General features: G+C 37.4%; 3 protein-coding genes across 3 annotated transcripts; all 3 read right to left on the minus strand.

Moving 5' to 3' along the window:
• Positions 1-404: 404 nt before the first annotated feature.
• Positions 405-1,551, minus strand: LOC119991278 (jacalin-related lectin 19). Its single transcript, XM_038837600.1, has 3 exons — positions 1,369-1,551; positions 1,005-1,232; positions 405-913 (listed from the first exon to the last, which is right to left on the minus strand). Exons 1-3 carry the CDS (start codon positions 1,369-1,371, stop codon positions 569-571), a joined length of 576 nt encoding a protein of 191 aa, XP_038693528.1. The 5' UTR covers positions 1,372-1,551; the 3' UTR covers positions 405-568.
• A 1,013-nt stretch (positions 1,552-2,564) lies between these two features.
• LOC119992283 (glycosyltransferase BC10-like) lies at positions 2,565-4,225 on the minus strand. The gene is made up of 2 exons (XM_038838986.1): positions 3,704-4,225; positions 2,565-3,413 (listed from the first exon to the last, which is right to left on the minus strand). The coding sequence occupies exons 1-2, from the start codon at positions 4,223-4,225 to the stop codon at positions 2,775-2,777; spliced, it is 1,161 nt and encodes a 386-aa protein (XP_038694914.1). The 3' UTR covers positions 2,565-2,774.
• A 1,417-nt stretch (positions 4,226-5,642) lies between these two features.
• Positions 5,643-13,727, minus strand: LOC119991304 (uncharacterized protein At1g51745-like). Its single transcript, XM_038837642.1, has 6 exons — positions 13,528-13,727; positions 13,135-13,154; positions 12,226-12,473; positions 8,433-9,481; positions 6,017-7,142; positions 5,643-5,966 (listed from the first exon to the last, which is right to left on the minus strand). Exons 1-5 carry the CDS (start codon positions 13,568-13,570, stop codon positions 6,019-6,021), a joined length of 2,484 nt encoding a protein of 827 aa, XP_038693570.1. The 5' UTR covers positions 13,571-13,727; the 3' UTR covers positions 5,643-5,966; positions 6,017-6,018.
• Between the last annotated feature and the right edge of the window lie 439 nt (positions 13,728-14,166).

A 14,166-nucleotide genomic window follows, 5' to 3' on the forward strand; every position in this document is an offset into this window, starting at 1 on the left:
GTGTATTTTTTAGTATAACATGATTTTTCTTTTAAATATAATTGAGAAATATGTTCGTTATTGGAATCAAACTTTGGACATACATATACATAACTCAGTCGATAATGAGCACACATATGGGTAACCCAGTCCCAATCGATTACTAACCAAGCCACCACTTGTTGGTTTTGTATAATATGCATTGATAATTGTGTGGTTGTGTGACATGAGACGATGGGATGTTACAGTCTTATCTCACAAATCATGCCAATTTAATATTTATATTTTTGACTAGTAATAACGAATCTTAAAGTCTATCTCTAACCCTAATAATTACACTTAAAAAATCTGATCGAGTTATCATATTGAAACAAATAAAAATTGTAGGTGACCAACTTGCAACATTTGAACTTTGAGTGACCAAATTGAAAAATGTCTCATCTTTGAGTGACCAAAAATTGTATTAACCAAAAACATATTTGTACATAGAATTATTTCCTTTTTGTTCCACCATGCAAGAGAGTTCATATACCTTATTCATATTACATAATTCAAATAAAACCATAGTAGATGTATGTATATGGAAATTTCACTCCACAATTTCTTCAGCATTTCTAGTAGAAGATGAATTAGAAGCTGTGGTGGTAAGCCTCTGAAGCCTCTTCTGAACCTTTTGGAGGAACTTGGTAGAAACTCGGGACAATCGGAATCCGATCGAATCCAGGAACCACCCACTTCTCCCCTTAAACCCAACGATTTGACATCCATCAATTGAGAATGTAAATGGTGTTCCTTCCTCAACTCCATACGGACCAAACATCCTTCGGTTGCTCTTGAATGCTAACGATCGGATCACAGGGCTTCCCCCATGAACCACCGGCGAGTAGTGCCCGCTCACGCTGATCAAGTACTCCTCAGGATATTGCAGCTTAATCTGAAGATATAAGTTCAAAGACATTAACTTGAAAATCTAATAAGCTCAGGTGCTTCAACCAAGGAAAGTACAAAGTGATCAAGATAATTACCTCGGCCATTTTTGTGCCTCCGACACCTCCATGTTTTTCTGCTTCCACATGCTTACTGTTCTTGTCATACACAACACAAATCGAGTCGATGCATTTGTCATAAACGATTCTGATTTCTCTCACTCCATTATAAGTTCCATCATCCCAGCTAGCTCCGCCATTTCCTCCCCAAGGTCCCAAAATTATACTGGACCTTTTCTTCACACTTGACTGATCACTGCCAACTTCCTTCAAAAAATTTCCACTCAAACATTAATCAAGGACAGTAAATATATATAACTACTATGAATATATATGGACAATTATTGCTCTTGTAAGGACTTACATACAACAAAAATAATGATCTTGAGATAATAGTTCTTACCATATTGTTGATGGAAGCTGGAGCTGAAATATGCTGCTTAGAGATGCGAGTAGCAGAGATATGGTTTGGAAGAACGAAGGTACATTTGAATTATAAAATAGAGCAAAAGTTTGCAGAATCTGATTCCAAGTTATGATCAGCACCTTCAACTTTGGCAGAAGATAATGCCACACAATATGCAATTGAGAATCAATCGGAGATAAAATAACAAGCCAACAAAACAACTTCATTGCAGCCGTGTCAGCATAGCGTCTTGTTCACGCAAAAAAGACATGGAACTTGCTTCTTTTTGCTGGAATCCACAAGCAATCTTTATTCTTCTTTATCACAAGGACTCAGATTCCCAGTTTTCTTTTTTCTTTTTTTCCTTCTTTTTTTATGAGTAACTCCTTGCAATTCCTGATTCTGCGGCTTGCCTGTTGCCATATCACCAAAGAATTCAAACTCTGTTTCTTTTCTCCTTCACCGAAAAGAAAAACAGGGAAAAAGAATTATAGGGATCACATGTAATTCCAAATTCCCTCCTACTTAAAATATGTTTCTTTTTTTTTCTAATTTTCTTATAACAAAGGTGTCCGATCTATCACGACTATTCGCTTGGACAGGAATTATTCCCTCGTCCCACATGTAATTACCAGCTAGACATGAGCAACTAACCACCAGGCTAACCCCTTATTAAGGTTATCAATCTCTCTTGGTGTTGAATTATTCATTTATGTTAACTGAGGAAAAATTCTTCCATTGTGTGATGTAAAACCTTAACCCTGGCCTACTTCTGGTATTTCAATGCCAGACTTCTATCCTCCGATTCTAAAAATAACTAACATAAAAAAAAAAAAAATTGGAATACTTGGAAGCAATAGAGTATTATAAATGATAATGAGATGTTAGAACATGGCATCAGAATCAACTCAAGTTTCATCCAAATCCAGTATTGCTCGAGTCGAGTGCATGGAACATGAGTAATGAAAGCAGTGACAGACAAAATGGAAAATGCGGCAGAAATTGTAGCCTACGTAAAGGTTATGATAGAATTCATGGTTAGAGTTTAATGGAAAGAAATACTCTTTAAAATTGTAAAGAAACAAAGATTGGAATCATCCACGATAAGTAGTTAGCAATGGAAAGACATGCTAAAAATACAATATTATTGAACCTGTAAGTCACAATAGCAGCAGATCAAATCGGCCTAAAACTGCTTATTAAGTTATTATTATAATGTCACGAGCTAGACCACGTCAACACAGTATTCTACTTCCAATACATTCAAATATATAAACCCACCACATGTGCAGCATGGCAAGACAATCCAATCACACCTAGCATTAGCATATACTGGGTTATCATCACCAATCAATGTGTCATCTAGTGCTTCTGCAGATATGCATCTCAGTAACATGCTTTCATCAAAACCCAAAAACTTTTGATGTTAATCCTAATAGAGGATCTAAGGCACTAGGAGCAAACTTTCTTGCAAAAAGGACACAAACTGTGGATGGCTGGTTATTGTAAAGGCACGTCTGACCTTCAAAAATCTTCTTGAATAATCCCTCTGTAATATCGACCTTCCCAAAACTAGCTGGATGATTACCGCCCCTTGACCAGTCAACCCATGTAAGAGTCCTGTTTGCCAATCGATGTGGAATTTCGATGCTAAGCATTGTAGTGAAGTAGTGCTCATCCACGTAACATGCTGGTCTGCAAAATTCCTTGAACTTGGGGTAGTATTTGGTATCTTGGATTATTCTAACTGCAAGTTCCCGATCAACCTCGAACCACTGAGACCCTTTACGCCACTGGTCAAGTGTGACCTCAGGTTGCATTTGCCAGTTGTAACGTCCCCTACCATTGGGCCCGGGTTCGTCAAATGCACCCATAAAGCTGTAATGAGACCTCGATATATAGTGATAAATGATGCTGAAGTTTTGGAGAGGAATGCAGGACTCTGACACAAGGATAAACCACTCATTTGAGATATCAAGCAATGCATTAGCCAGAAGTCTCCTCTCTGCATCACACATACTCATCATCCCCCATTCTGCGTTCTGTATAGGAACAAATCATATGTATATGTAAACAGGTGCAAATTCCAATGACATAAAGTGGTAAAGGGAATTCACTGAAGCACCTGTTATGGGCAATAAGAATGGTATCCATCATGATAAGGCAGCAATAATATACAGAATAATATAGTCTTCACTGTTGAAATAAAAATATAGAAATGCATGTAATCACACATAAGGATATGTATGCGAGTGCAGCCCACTGGTAAAAGAGATATGGAAGAGATAAAAATCCATGTCATTACATGATAGAAGTGAAAGACTGCCCATACCTGGCTTGGGACTTGTCTCTTGTAGAACACTGATGAAGCTGTAAAGTTGTGGACATAAGATGGCAGAGAATGGACGTATATCGAATAAAACCCCTCGTGACCCTTGAAAAACCTCTCCCAAAGAGGTGCCAATGGCAATGGTCCTTTTGCCAAAAACATGAATGCAATCTTGCGAACCCTCTTGAATGGATATTCTTTTATTTGAGGAACAAATGAAGCGCCCCAAAACAATTCTGTATCATTCATGGTATGCAATAAAATTGAAGGGGGGGTGACCCAAGTTGCAATGCCTTGTGGCTTATCAAAGCAATGCAGAATAGTAGACCTTGTAACAACTGGGGATAAACTGTGAATGGCAAAATATCGAAAGGTGTTGAGACTTACGATTGAAATCGCAAGACCAAGAACCAAAAAGAGCATGAAACATTGAAGGACTCTCAATGGCAAAACCCTTGATTGGTTCATTCTAACAGTAATGACAGGGTCCTTGCTCTCTTTGAATGCCACCATTCTTGTTTGCATCTTAACCTCAATTCTATAGCAAATATAGCTTCAACAATTGAATCCAAAAGTAGCCTTTCCTAATCAGAATATCCCCTAATGGAAATAACCAGCTTTCAAGTAATGAAATGCGCCAGCTTTTATTGAGTGAGTGCATTAAATGTCTGGTAAGGGAGAAGGAAAGTGACAGAGAGACATTATTCCACTTATTTGGGGTTGAAACTTGGAACTTCTAGTTTGATTGGAATTGAAAGTTAAAACTCAAGTGACGAGAGAAAGAGAGAGAGAGCTGTTGGTTGAGATGTTGAATTTGACTGCACAAATTCTTAGCATAAGCGGTATATTATGAGTTCAAGTATTATGGGTGGTGTTTTCATTATCGTAATTTGTGAGATGGGCTCTTGCTCAATCCAGCGTGTACAAATGTCACCTTGCGTTATCTCCCTCGTAGGACCTCGGCCCAGGTCTCAACTAACCCATGCATGGAGATGAAGGTTGCGGGGTCTTCCATGTGACCCGATGAGGAGGTGGTTGAGTTTGAAGTAAAAAATAAATAAGTTATTTTACCATATTTGTTATCGGCATTCTAACTTTATAATTTTATTATTATTTTGTAGAGAAATCATGTTTATTATTATGAATTAAAGTGAGAGTGGGCTCAACTCTCACCTAACTAAAGCCTTAAAAAGTCGACTCTATTACTATGTGAAGAGCTCCTCGTATTATCGTACTATCCATCTATTTGCCAGGTTAGGCAAGGCAGCCCATAATATTAATATACTGATGACAAATTAACTATATGTGGGTGGGCTGGACATCACCTAATGTCCTTACATATTAATGTCCTAGTTAGGAATAGGAAATATAGGATTCATCCACCACAAACTTCTTGTTCACCATTTGCAAGTCGAAATACCAGTTACATCCATACTTCTTCAATTCATAGCTCTTCACCATCAAATTTTATTACTATTTTTAGTTTTCTAAATTTTATTGGTGAAAGAGTAAGTTTGATCATAGTAATCATTGAGAGCATCCCAAACACAGTTGAGTAAATACTTCCTGATCCAATTTTTTTCACAACGTTTTCATCCAAAAGACAGTTAGAGGAACGGTGGTAAGGTGAGTAGTTTGGTTACTGGTAGCATTGGGAAAGCTTTCACCAACCTTCTCCATATCAACCTATCTATCGTCTCAACTTTACCTATTTATTACTCTTTGAAAAGCACAGCATCATTCAAACCCAATGTTAAACAATATCAACTTTCTTTTTATAAAAAAAAAAGAATTATAAATTATGGTACCATGCATTGCAGACCTCTACCCAAAAGCATAATAATGATAATAAAAGATTAAAAAAAAAGAAAAGCAGTCAAGTGTAAAACTTATAACCAAAGCAATGAACAAGTCGCAAATTCTTGGAAGAACTTCCCAATCATGTACCAAACAGGATCAATCTAAATTCATAAATTAAACTTAATATTCGAAAGACAAAAAAAAAAAAACACTAATGTATGCCCATCGCCCACCGATGCTTAATACCAACTTCCCATGACTACACCTGAGCTAATGTTACATTATATACAGCGCCGTCGCAGCCACTCGCCTACAGAATTCAACTCCTTTCTACCTCCTACGGAATTCAACTCCTTTCTACAACAGAACATGGTGGCATTGCAGCCACCTTCAGGGCAGGAACGGTTCCAACTGGCAGAAGGCTCGGCTCCCTCGGTGGATCAATAATCCCAAAAAAAAAAACACAATGATATTTGCCATTCAATCCACCTGCCTCAACTTTTGCCGGAGAAGCAAATTCAAGAGTTACCAAGAGTTAAAGCACGATGAGTCGGTCGTGCCAAACCATTAATTGCCTCGTTTATCCTACTGAACACTAATTTTAGAGGTATACAGGTTATAACAGGATCCTTGATCTTTGCAAACGTCGGTTTCCTCTCTTCTTCACTTCTTTGGCCAGTCAGTGATGACAGTTTCCGGATCTTCTTAGACATTAGCCCACCTTTCTTCACTTTGGATGATTTGCTCCGAGAAGAGCGTGGCTTCTGAGACATATCTTTGGCAGATTTTCTTCCAACCTCAAATTTTCTTTTAACAGCATAACTGGCTTTTTTCACTGTGGAAGGTGCCAAATGAGTTGCATCATATTTAATGTCACTCATCATACGATCACAAAAGCCATCATCCAACACCTCAACTGTTAAGGGATGGCCAACAATTGCTTTACCATCTATTTTGCTCACAAGAGAAACCAAAGAAACATTTTGTGGCCGATGGTTGGCTTTCACCTCAAGCTCTACATCATAGAGTTGCGAGTCAGAGCAAAAACTTTTGACAGGATGTTCTGACATCTGATATTTGGGATGAGCTGTAAAGCTCGACTGCCGAAAAGGAAGTGATCTTTGAGGGTTCACAGGACCATGATGCAGAACCTTTGTTTCCACTCTAGAACCTCTCATAGGAGGTTGCTGGTGAGAAGATCTGTTCCAACCCCAGAAAACATCTTCGAAAAACGGTTCAGATAATCTGCAATTGTTTAGAGTTTCAGATCCACCAGTGCCATCACAATCAACTTTCTGAACAGCACCCAGTTGGAGTCCATCCAAGCGCTCTGTTCCAGCCAAATATGCATTGGATACATCATCCACGCCCACATATCTTCCCGAGTCTTGTATACTATTTTTACTTAATTTTCTCATGTTCCTCTTTCCTGTTAGCAGCCACGTTGTACCTTTCTCCCAACTCCGGCATAAATCATCAACAAGAACAGCTGTCAAACTGGTCAGACCAGATTCATTAAGTCCCTCGTTTTTCAAAGACACAACTTCAGCTTGACTACTTAGACTAGATTGCCTTGCCAATGCACCATCCACAGGACAAAGATCTGATAGTAAATTAGCTTCAAGAATCAGATTGCAAAACACTGCCACAGAGAAAAATGAGGAACAACAAGAGGCTACATAAAGTTTTACATGATCACTGAGTGACACTAATTTAAGAATCATACGTGGAAGGCAATAGAAAATTGAATAGGTGAACAAGATACAAGCAATTCAAAAGAAAAAGTGGAAAGGAATAAATTAAAATAAATTATAAAAGGAGATGGAGTGAACAACTACTTCAAGGAAACTACACCTTACAAATAAACAGAAAGACACTATTAGAAACTCCAGTCACTTATTCACAGGTGTATGTAAGCAAATATGTCTTAAAAGCTCTCTGCTGTTTCCAAAACCAAGTTGAATTCAATCCACATGATGAGGAAATGATAGAGAATCTATCTTATCTGCAAGCCAGAGGGCAGCCTTTTACAGGCAAATTTCTGCAACCGCTTGTTGCTTTATCAGACATAACCTCATTCGCAACTTTTTCATAACTTTCTAAAAACCATGCATTTGACGATATTCATGTCCATGTACCAAGAGAGAGGTAAAACAAAACAAAATTTAACCAAAAAAGGAAAACAAAAACAAAATGAAAATATCAAAAAAGGCAACAAGTTCAATTATGCTATAATGCTATCTAATAAATATAATTTTTTAATGTCATATTTATTATAATCAAGTATGATTTAAAGCCATTTCCCAATCTGAAGAGGAACTTCAATGGACTGCGGTTCCCTGCCTGGTGGAAGGCGGCACTTTCTTGCTATAAATTATAATAAACTCAGGTTATCACTCATAGTTCACACCAGTCATCGATTGTTTACAGTCATCCAATCTTTATAACCTTTTCTAGCTTTTTGACACCAAACCTGACCCTTGAATCCTAAGCATAATGGCCACTGTTCTCCAACAATCTGAAACAAGTAACATTCTCTCAAACCAGATATTCTGTCACACAAAATTAAGTCCTCAAATCCAAATTTTCTAACCCTAAATAACTCAAAAGACTTGCAGGCCAGAAACCCATGTCTTCTCTAGTACCCAGCACCAGCACATCACTTTACTCAGGAACTGATCATAAGCTTTCTCAAATCTAAAGCTTATCTTAATCCAAAAGGAATAATCCCAGCACCGGGAATTAACAGCTTATCTTAATCCAACCTACAGTCTAGCAACATGTTTGTCCGACTCCTATGTTCTACTAAAAAGTCGAGCCAAGAGGTTCCATAAAACTTAATATATTATAGTAAGCCCACTCGAAGGACAACTACATTGGACTCCATTAGCAATGGAGTCCAATGCCATATAAGAGGAGACAGAGAGAGCACCTGCAGAGTGTTTTTCCTCCCCTACAAATGGGTCATCAAACAACTTGTCATGAGTATCTTCAGTGGCCAAAACTGAAATGCTGGAAATGTCATTCTCTTTTGTCTTGTTATTAGTCAGTGAGGCATCACATACATTTTCCGAAACATGTAATGAGGTCTCACATGATACTCCAGTGCTGTCTGAGTTATTGTTAACTACCATGGAAATACCTTTCCTCGACTCGTTAGATTCCATTCCAGAAACCTTTGCATCAGAAAGTTCACACAGAGATGAACCATTTGAACTAGGAAGTTCCTCACAAGCAACTGGAATGGACACCATAGCTGTACTTTCCAAAACCTTAGTCAGTGGGCGGCGACGATATTTCCTTTTCAACTCATGCACATTTGCCACTTGGGACCTCTTTCCTTTCAGAGAGGAATTATAACCCTTGCTTCCATTGACAGGACTCCCATTAGACATGCCGTTGCCAGTGTGAGAATCATAAAGTGGACTACAGTCATGTTGAACGAGCTCAACTGCTCCTCCTCCAGAAAGTTTTCTCTTTGATCCTACACACATTCCCAGATCTTCGATTCCTTTCATCCGCTTAATTGCTTCTGTTCCATCATCCTCTGAATCATTTGACGGTTTTCTTCTCTTTCCTTGCCCAGATTGCACCTTTGAAGCACCATTATGAGTTGGCTCTTCAAATGATATGCCAGATTGTGATAATTCCTGCGCTGAACCTGAATCGTCTTCAGAATCACTCTCTTCATTGATCAGCTCATCATCTTCGCCAGAATGAGATATTGTAGGAGACACTTGAGCAGGACTACTTTGCTCCCCAACCAAATTATTCATTTTGGAGTAGACATATTGATGATCCCTTCCCTGAAGAGCACTCTCAAGCTCAAGTGCATGGATAATTGCATCTTCCCTGCGAGCATATTTCACTGCCTTTCTATTAGGATTGGCTGCAGAGGCCTTTGCCTTCTCAATACATTGATCATACTCCCCACAACGGAAGGCCTTCACCCTCTTGGATTTCTCAAGATTATACCAATCCCTAAAAAAATAAGGAAAAGGAATAGAAGATCCTCTCAGTAACCTCATATTATATGCAAACATAAATTACACTCTTCAGCCTTAGATCTAAAGATGATGTTATTAACTACTTAACAGTACAAAATATGTATGTGTGCAAGTATATTATTCAACTATACAAGTTTGTTGTTCAACTTCTCTAATGAAAATTTCGCAACAATTTCTGAAATTCTTGGATTAGAACAAAGAATTTTGCAAGAGGTTGAAACCTACAAGAACATCCATGGAACATCGAGGGAAATAAATGGACAAGAGAGAATCCACCATGTAGCTGTGACAACAACTTAGCTGATTGCTCAAAGTTATCAATTATCACTTATCAAGATACATCATCAATCACAATTAGATCACCCATGCTGATGTTAGAATATAGAGTTTCTTTCTCAGGATTTTGACACTTCAAATTGATTTCGCTACATATTTAAACCACATAAGAATATAATCAAACTTGCCCGATATAGCATGTATGAATACTGTCAAGGTTGATTTTAGTTTAAGTATTCACATATGCTTCCTTCTCCTTGAGGAGAAGGAAAAGAAAACAAAAATATGAGAAGTTCAGAACTAAAACCAGAAAATTCGTTCTCTTAATTGTAAAAGTGATCCTACAAGACCACACAAATTTTTGGGGCATACCGTATTTACATATAAGGGACCTATCTTGCACAGCCAGACTAGAATAGCATTCATCACAATCCTACCAAAATGAATATCTAGACTCAATGAGCAATCCTTTTTATGCTTCCTTCTCTCTCAGAGGCTCACTTGAAGACATCCCTTATCTTCACTGCCCTATTCCCAACTAGAACTAGCAATGCTAGAGTTGTAGCCAGGTTTTATGCCACCCCGTCCATTGCAGAAGCCTTGTGCACGGGAGTTGTTTATGCATATCCTGTATCTAATAGCCACAAGCAATTACAACAGAGTATATGCAGTTTGAGTTTCTTTTATTCAACAGGTAGACTAAATTCATTTCCTGTTTTCTGCAGTAATCTAACTCACCATCCATGCTGGACAAAGTAGCTGCAGCAAATAGGAATAGAAATGTGATCTGTGAAATTTTACAGAAAAAAAAATAACGGGAGCTTGCCAATCCCGCTTATAACCCCTCAGAAGAGATCTGCAACGTCATTGACATTATTATACAAAAGAAGAAATAACAGATTGAGTGACATATACACGTTACTCAGAACATCTCAGATACTATTTTCTAGAAACAAAAAAGTAGAATGTTAAGTCCACCTATCAATGGCTAATATACTCCTCACAAAATTTGCTTTTCTTAATCATATTCATCATCTCTACCCTTTTTTTTTTGTTTTCTTTCTAAATAACATACTCTTCCCTACCTTATTACTGGAAACACATGATGTCAATCCTGTTACCAGACAGTCGTACAACAGAGACCTCTTTTTTTTAATGGAAAAAATTTATCAAGGAACCAAAGTGGTAGCAAGGAGAGTTGAAAAGAAGCTTAGCTAATAGCCACAAGAAAGTTGTTACGATTGCCAAAGCACCATAGCTTCAGAGTACCATAGCAATTATCAATGAATGCATTTACACAAATTTCCTTCTTGTTACCATAGCAATTAGTGATAGAAATCGTGATAGAAATCATGTTACTAGGACAAGAATACATTAAAAACCCATGAAAGCATGAAACTGAAGCAGACACAGTCAAAATCACAATGTACCAAATTTCTGATTGATAGAAGCGTGAAATATAGATTTACAAAAAATAATAATTTTTTGGATGGGTCATTTTTCCTTTCCAGGTATGAGGGATTCGAACCTCTTTGCAGAGGCCGGGGTGGTGAGGAGCTAACCACTGAACCAGTGGTGATCCTCAGATTTAAAGTAATCAAAGCTGGCCTGGCAAGAAAGTGGAGTATCTGCCATTAAATAATTCTCCTTTAGGTTTTATCAAGTAATGACTAATGAGATGAAGCAGGTTATGGTAGCGGCAGAGTTTGTAGACACCAACTAAGGCAAGATGACTCTATGAGTCAACTTTACTAATCTAGAATTAAGAGGAGCAATCGCTTCGGATAAAACAAAACCAATAGATCTAAACCCAAATAAAACATACATAAACTAACAACGAAACGAAAGTTACAATAGGATGCACTTAGCAAATTACTATATCGTGCAACAAACAAGACAATAAATGCGATAACATAGCTAATAATGCCGCCAACAAAAATCCTAAGAAACCGATTAATATCTATATAGGCATTTCCAATAAACAAGACAATAAATGCGATAACATAGCAAATAATGCCGCCAACAACAATCTTAAGAAACCGATTAATATCAATATAGGTATTTCCAATTTAAGATAATCTTACTTTGAGTCTTAATAATAAAAAGTAAACCATATAATTGAGCTCCAAACAGTTCAACGCAGCAATACCTCCAACTATAAATAAAATCCACAAATGTCCATTTGTTCCATCAAAGAAAAACCAGGCAACTTTCCACCAAACACTGCAACAAATATCTATATTCCATACATAAGCATTTTGAAACACTGTATCCTAGTAATATATAAACATTTTGTGTCTCTTCTATTTATTCTAATTCCTCAGCTGGGTCGTATTATCAAACCCTAAAACCAACCTACAAAAATAGCAAGGCTACGAAGGAACATAGCAAGTAATGCTAATCATCAAGAAATCAAAATGTCTAATAAGAACAGGATCTTACACGCTTGCATCATCACGGCCAAGAAGCTTAACTGGAGTGCCTGATTTCGGAGAGGCCAAGCAGCTTTCAGAAATCTCATCAAGGGCCACTATCCGACCAGGCCACCACGACCCATTACGCCTCCGGACCCAAACCAACCCTCCCACAGAAGGGTCAATGCCTCCATTGTCATTTGACTCATCCGCTGAGCTCCCCATCTCAAAATCCCAATAGAGCCCCCAATTCTTAAGATTCTGGAGAAACAAAACCTAAAAAAAAAACTAAACACCAATATCAATCAGACATTGTAAAAACATCATAAATCTCTCTGCTGTGAGTGTAATACACCTTCAAACAAAAAAAAAAACAAAACAAAACAAAAGGACAAATAAATAAACGAATTATTACATGCTATAGGAGACAGCTCAAGTTGAAATCTATAAGAAGAAAAGAAGCGCAAAAGTGCACACAAACCCAGTTGAAAAAAATATAAAAGCAAGAAAGAAACCAAGCTAGATTGAAGGATTTTCATCGGCAGGGGTTCTGGGACCGAGATATGGAAGATCTGTTGGTTTTGTTCTTCCTTTTCATAAAAAAAGGACCCGGGAATTCAATATTTTTTACAAGAACCAACAAACAACTTCTGTTCAAATTTGTGTGGTTCAATGAGTTCTAAGACCTCATACTTTCCTTGCAATAAGATTATGCATTTCCCCATAAAAAACAGAGCGACAAAAGGGGAAAAAAAACATAACCGGGTGCGTGAATTTGAGTGGTTCTATGTGTTCTCAGACTCAAATTTGCTTAAAGCTTGTATCTTTCTCTCTTTCCAGTGGAGAACCCTCGTGTCTTTGTGGTTTGGCTCCAGTGGACTTCTGTTTGGATCGGAAAACGATCAAAATGAGAAAAAAGAGGGAAAAAAACACGTACCTTTGTGGTTTGCTGTTTGCCTGCACGGAAGGGGACGAGGGGGACAGAGAGAACATAGAAGATTAATAATTTTTTTTGTCTGGATTAATACATTTTACATACTAAGAAAGATTAGGGTGCCATGTAAACCAAATCCTGGCTAGGTGGAGTCTTCACTGTATAATTCCATACATTAGACCAAATTGTTAAAAAAAAGTTTGAAATAAATACTTGAAATAAACAATAAAATAATTTGAAAAAATGGCAGAAAAATGTTGAAAAAAAATTAAATAATTTGCTGGATTCGACTGGGGATTAGGCTGAAATAATTGGGTTGGATTGGATTGTAGCAATTATAATGCATGAGGGTAAGGCATATCAGCATATGGTAAGTAAACTGTGATGACAACTTACTCATGATCTTGTCTTGTATAAGCTCTTCCGGAACAAATTTCATAACGCAATTTAATAATTTATCAAACCTCCATTCAATTCTTCACCCAGTCTTAATGCTAGAGTCTGAATAAGACAACTCTATATTCAAGTAGAGGACGGCAACAATAGCACGCAAGGGAAGCGCAATGCGATATCAAGGGTCAAACTATCTCCTGTATATTTTCTCATTACTAAAAATCTTGGGAAGCGCAATGCGATATCAACTATCAAGCACTCACCTCGCGTGCTCCAGTTGTGTTGCACTTGCAATCTTGCATGTTTTCAACCTCCTATCCTCCCGTGACCTGTCTTCATTAATGTTTTTGGGCTTATGTTCTCAAGCCCAACACGTTACTAAGGTTTGGAAAATTTTAGTCACACTTCAATGTTTATTAAACACACTCTTTATTAAGCACACTCGTTGTTAAGCGTATCCCTAAAATCTTTAAATTTTTATAAAAACACAAAAAATTCATAAAATCTAAAATATTTTAGAAATATATTTTGTGGAAGTTAATTGCTAAATACACCCACTTTTTTACTAAATACACACAACACTTTGTGTAATTGTTGATTTGTCCTTTATGTTGGTTTGTAATGTCATCAACATATCTTGTA

The sequence above is a fragment of the Tripterygium wilfordii genome, chromosome 22, assembly GCF_013401445.1.
Source record: "Tripterygium wilfordii isolate XIE 37 chromosome 22, ASM1340144v1, whole genome shotgun sequence".
Classification (NCBI taxonomy): Eukaryota; Viridiplantae; Streptophyta; class Magnoliopsida; order Celastrales; family Celastraceae; genus Tripterygium; species Tripterygium wilfordii.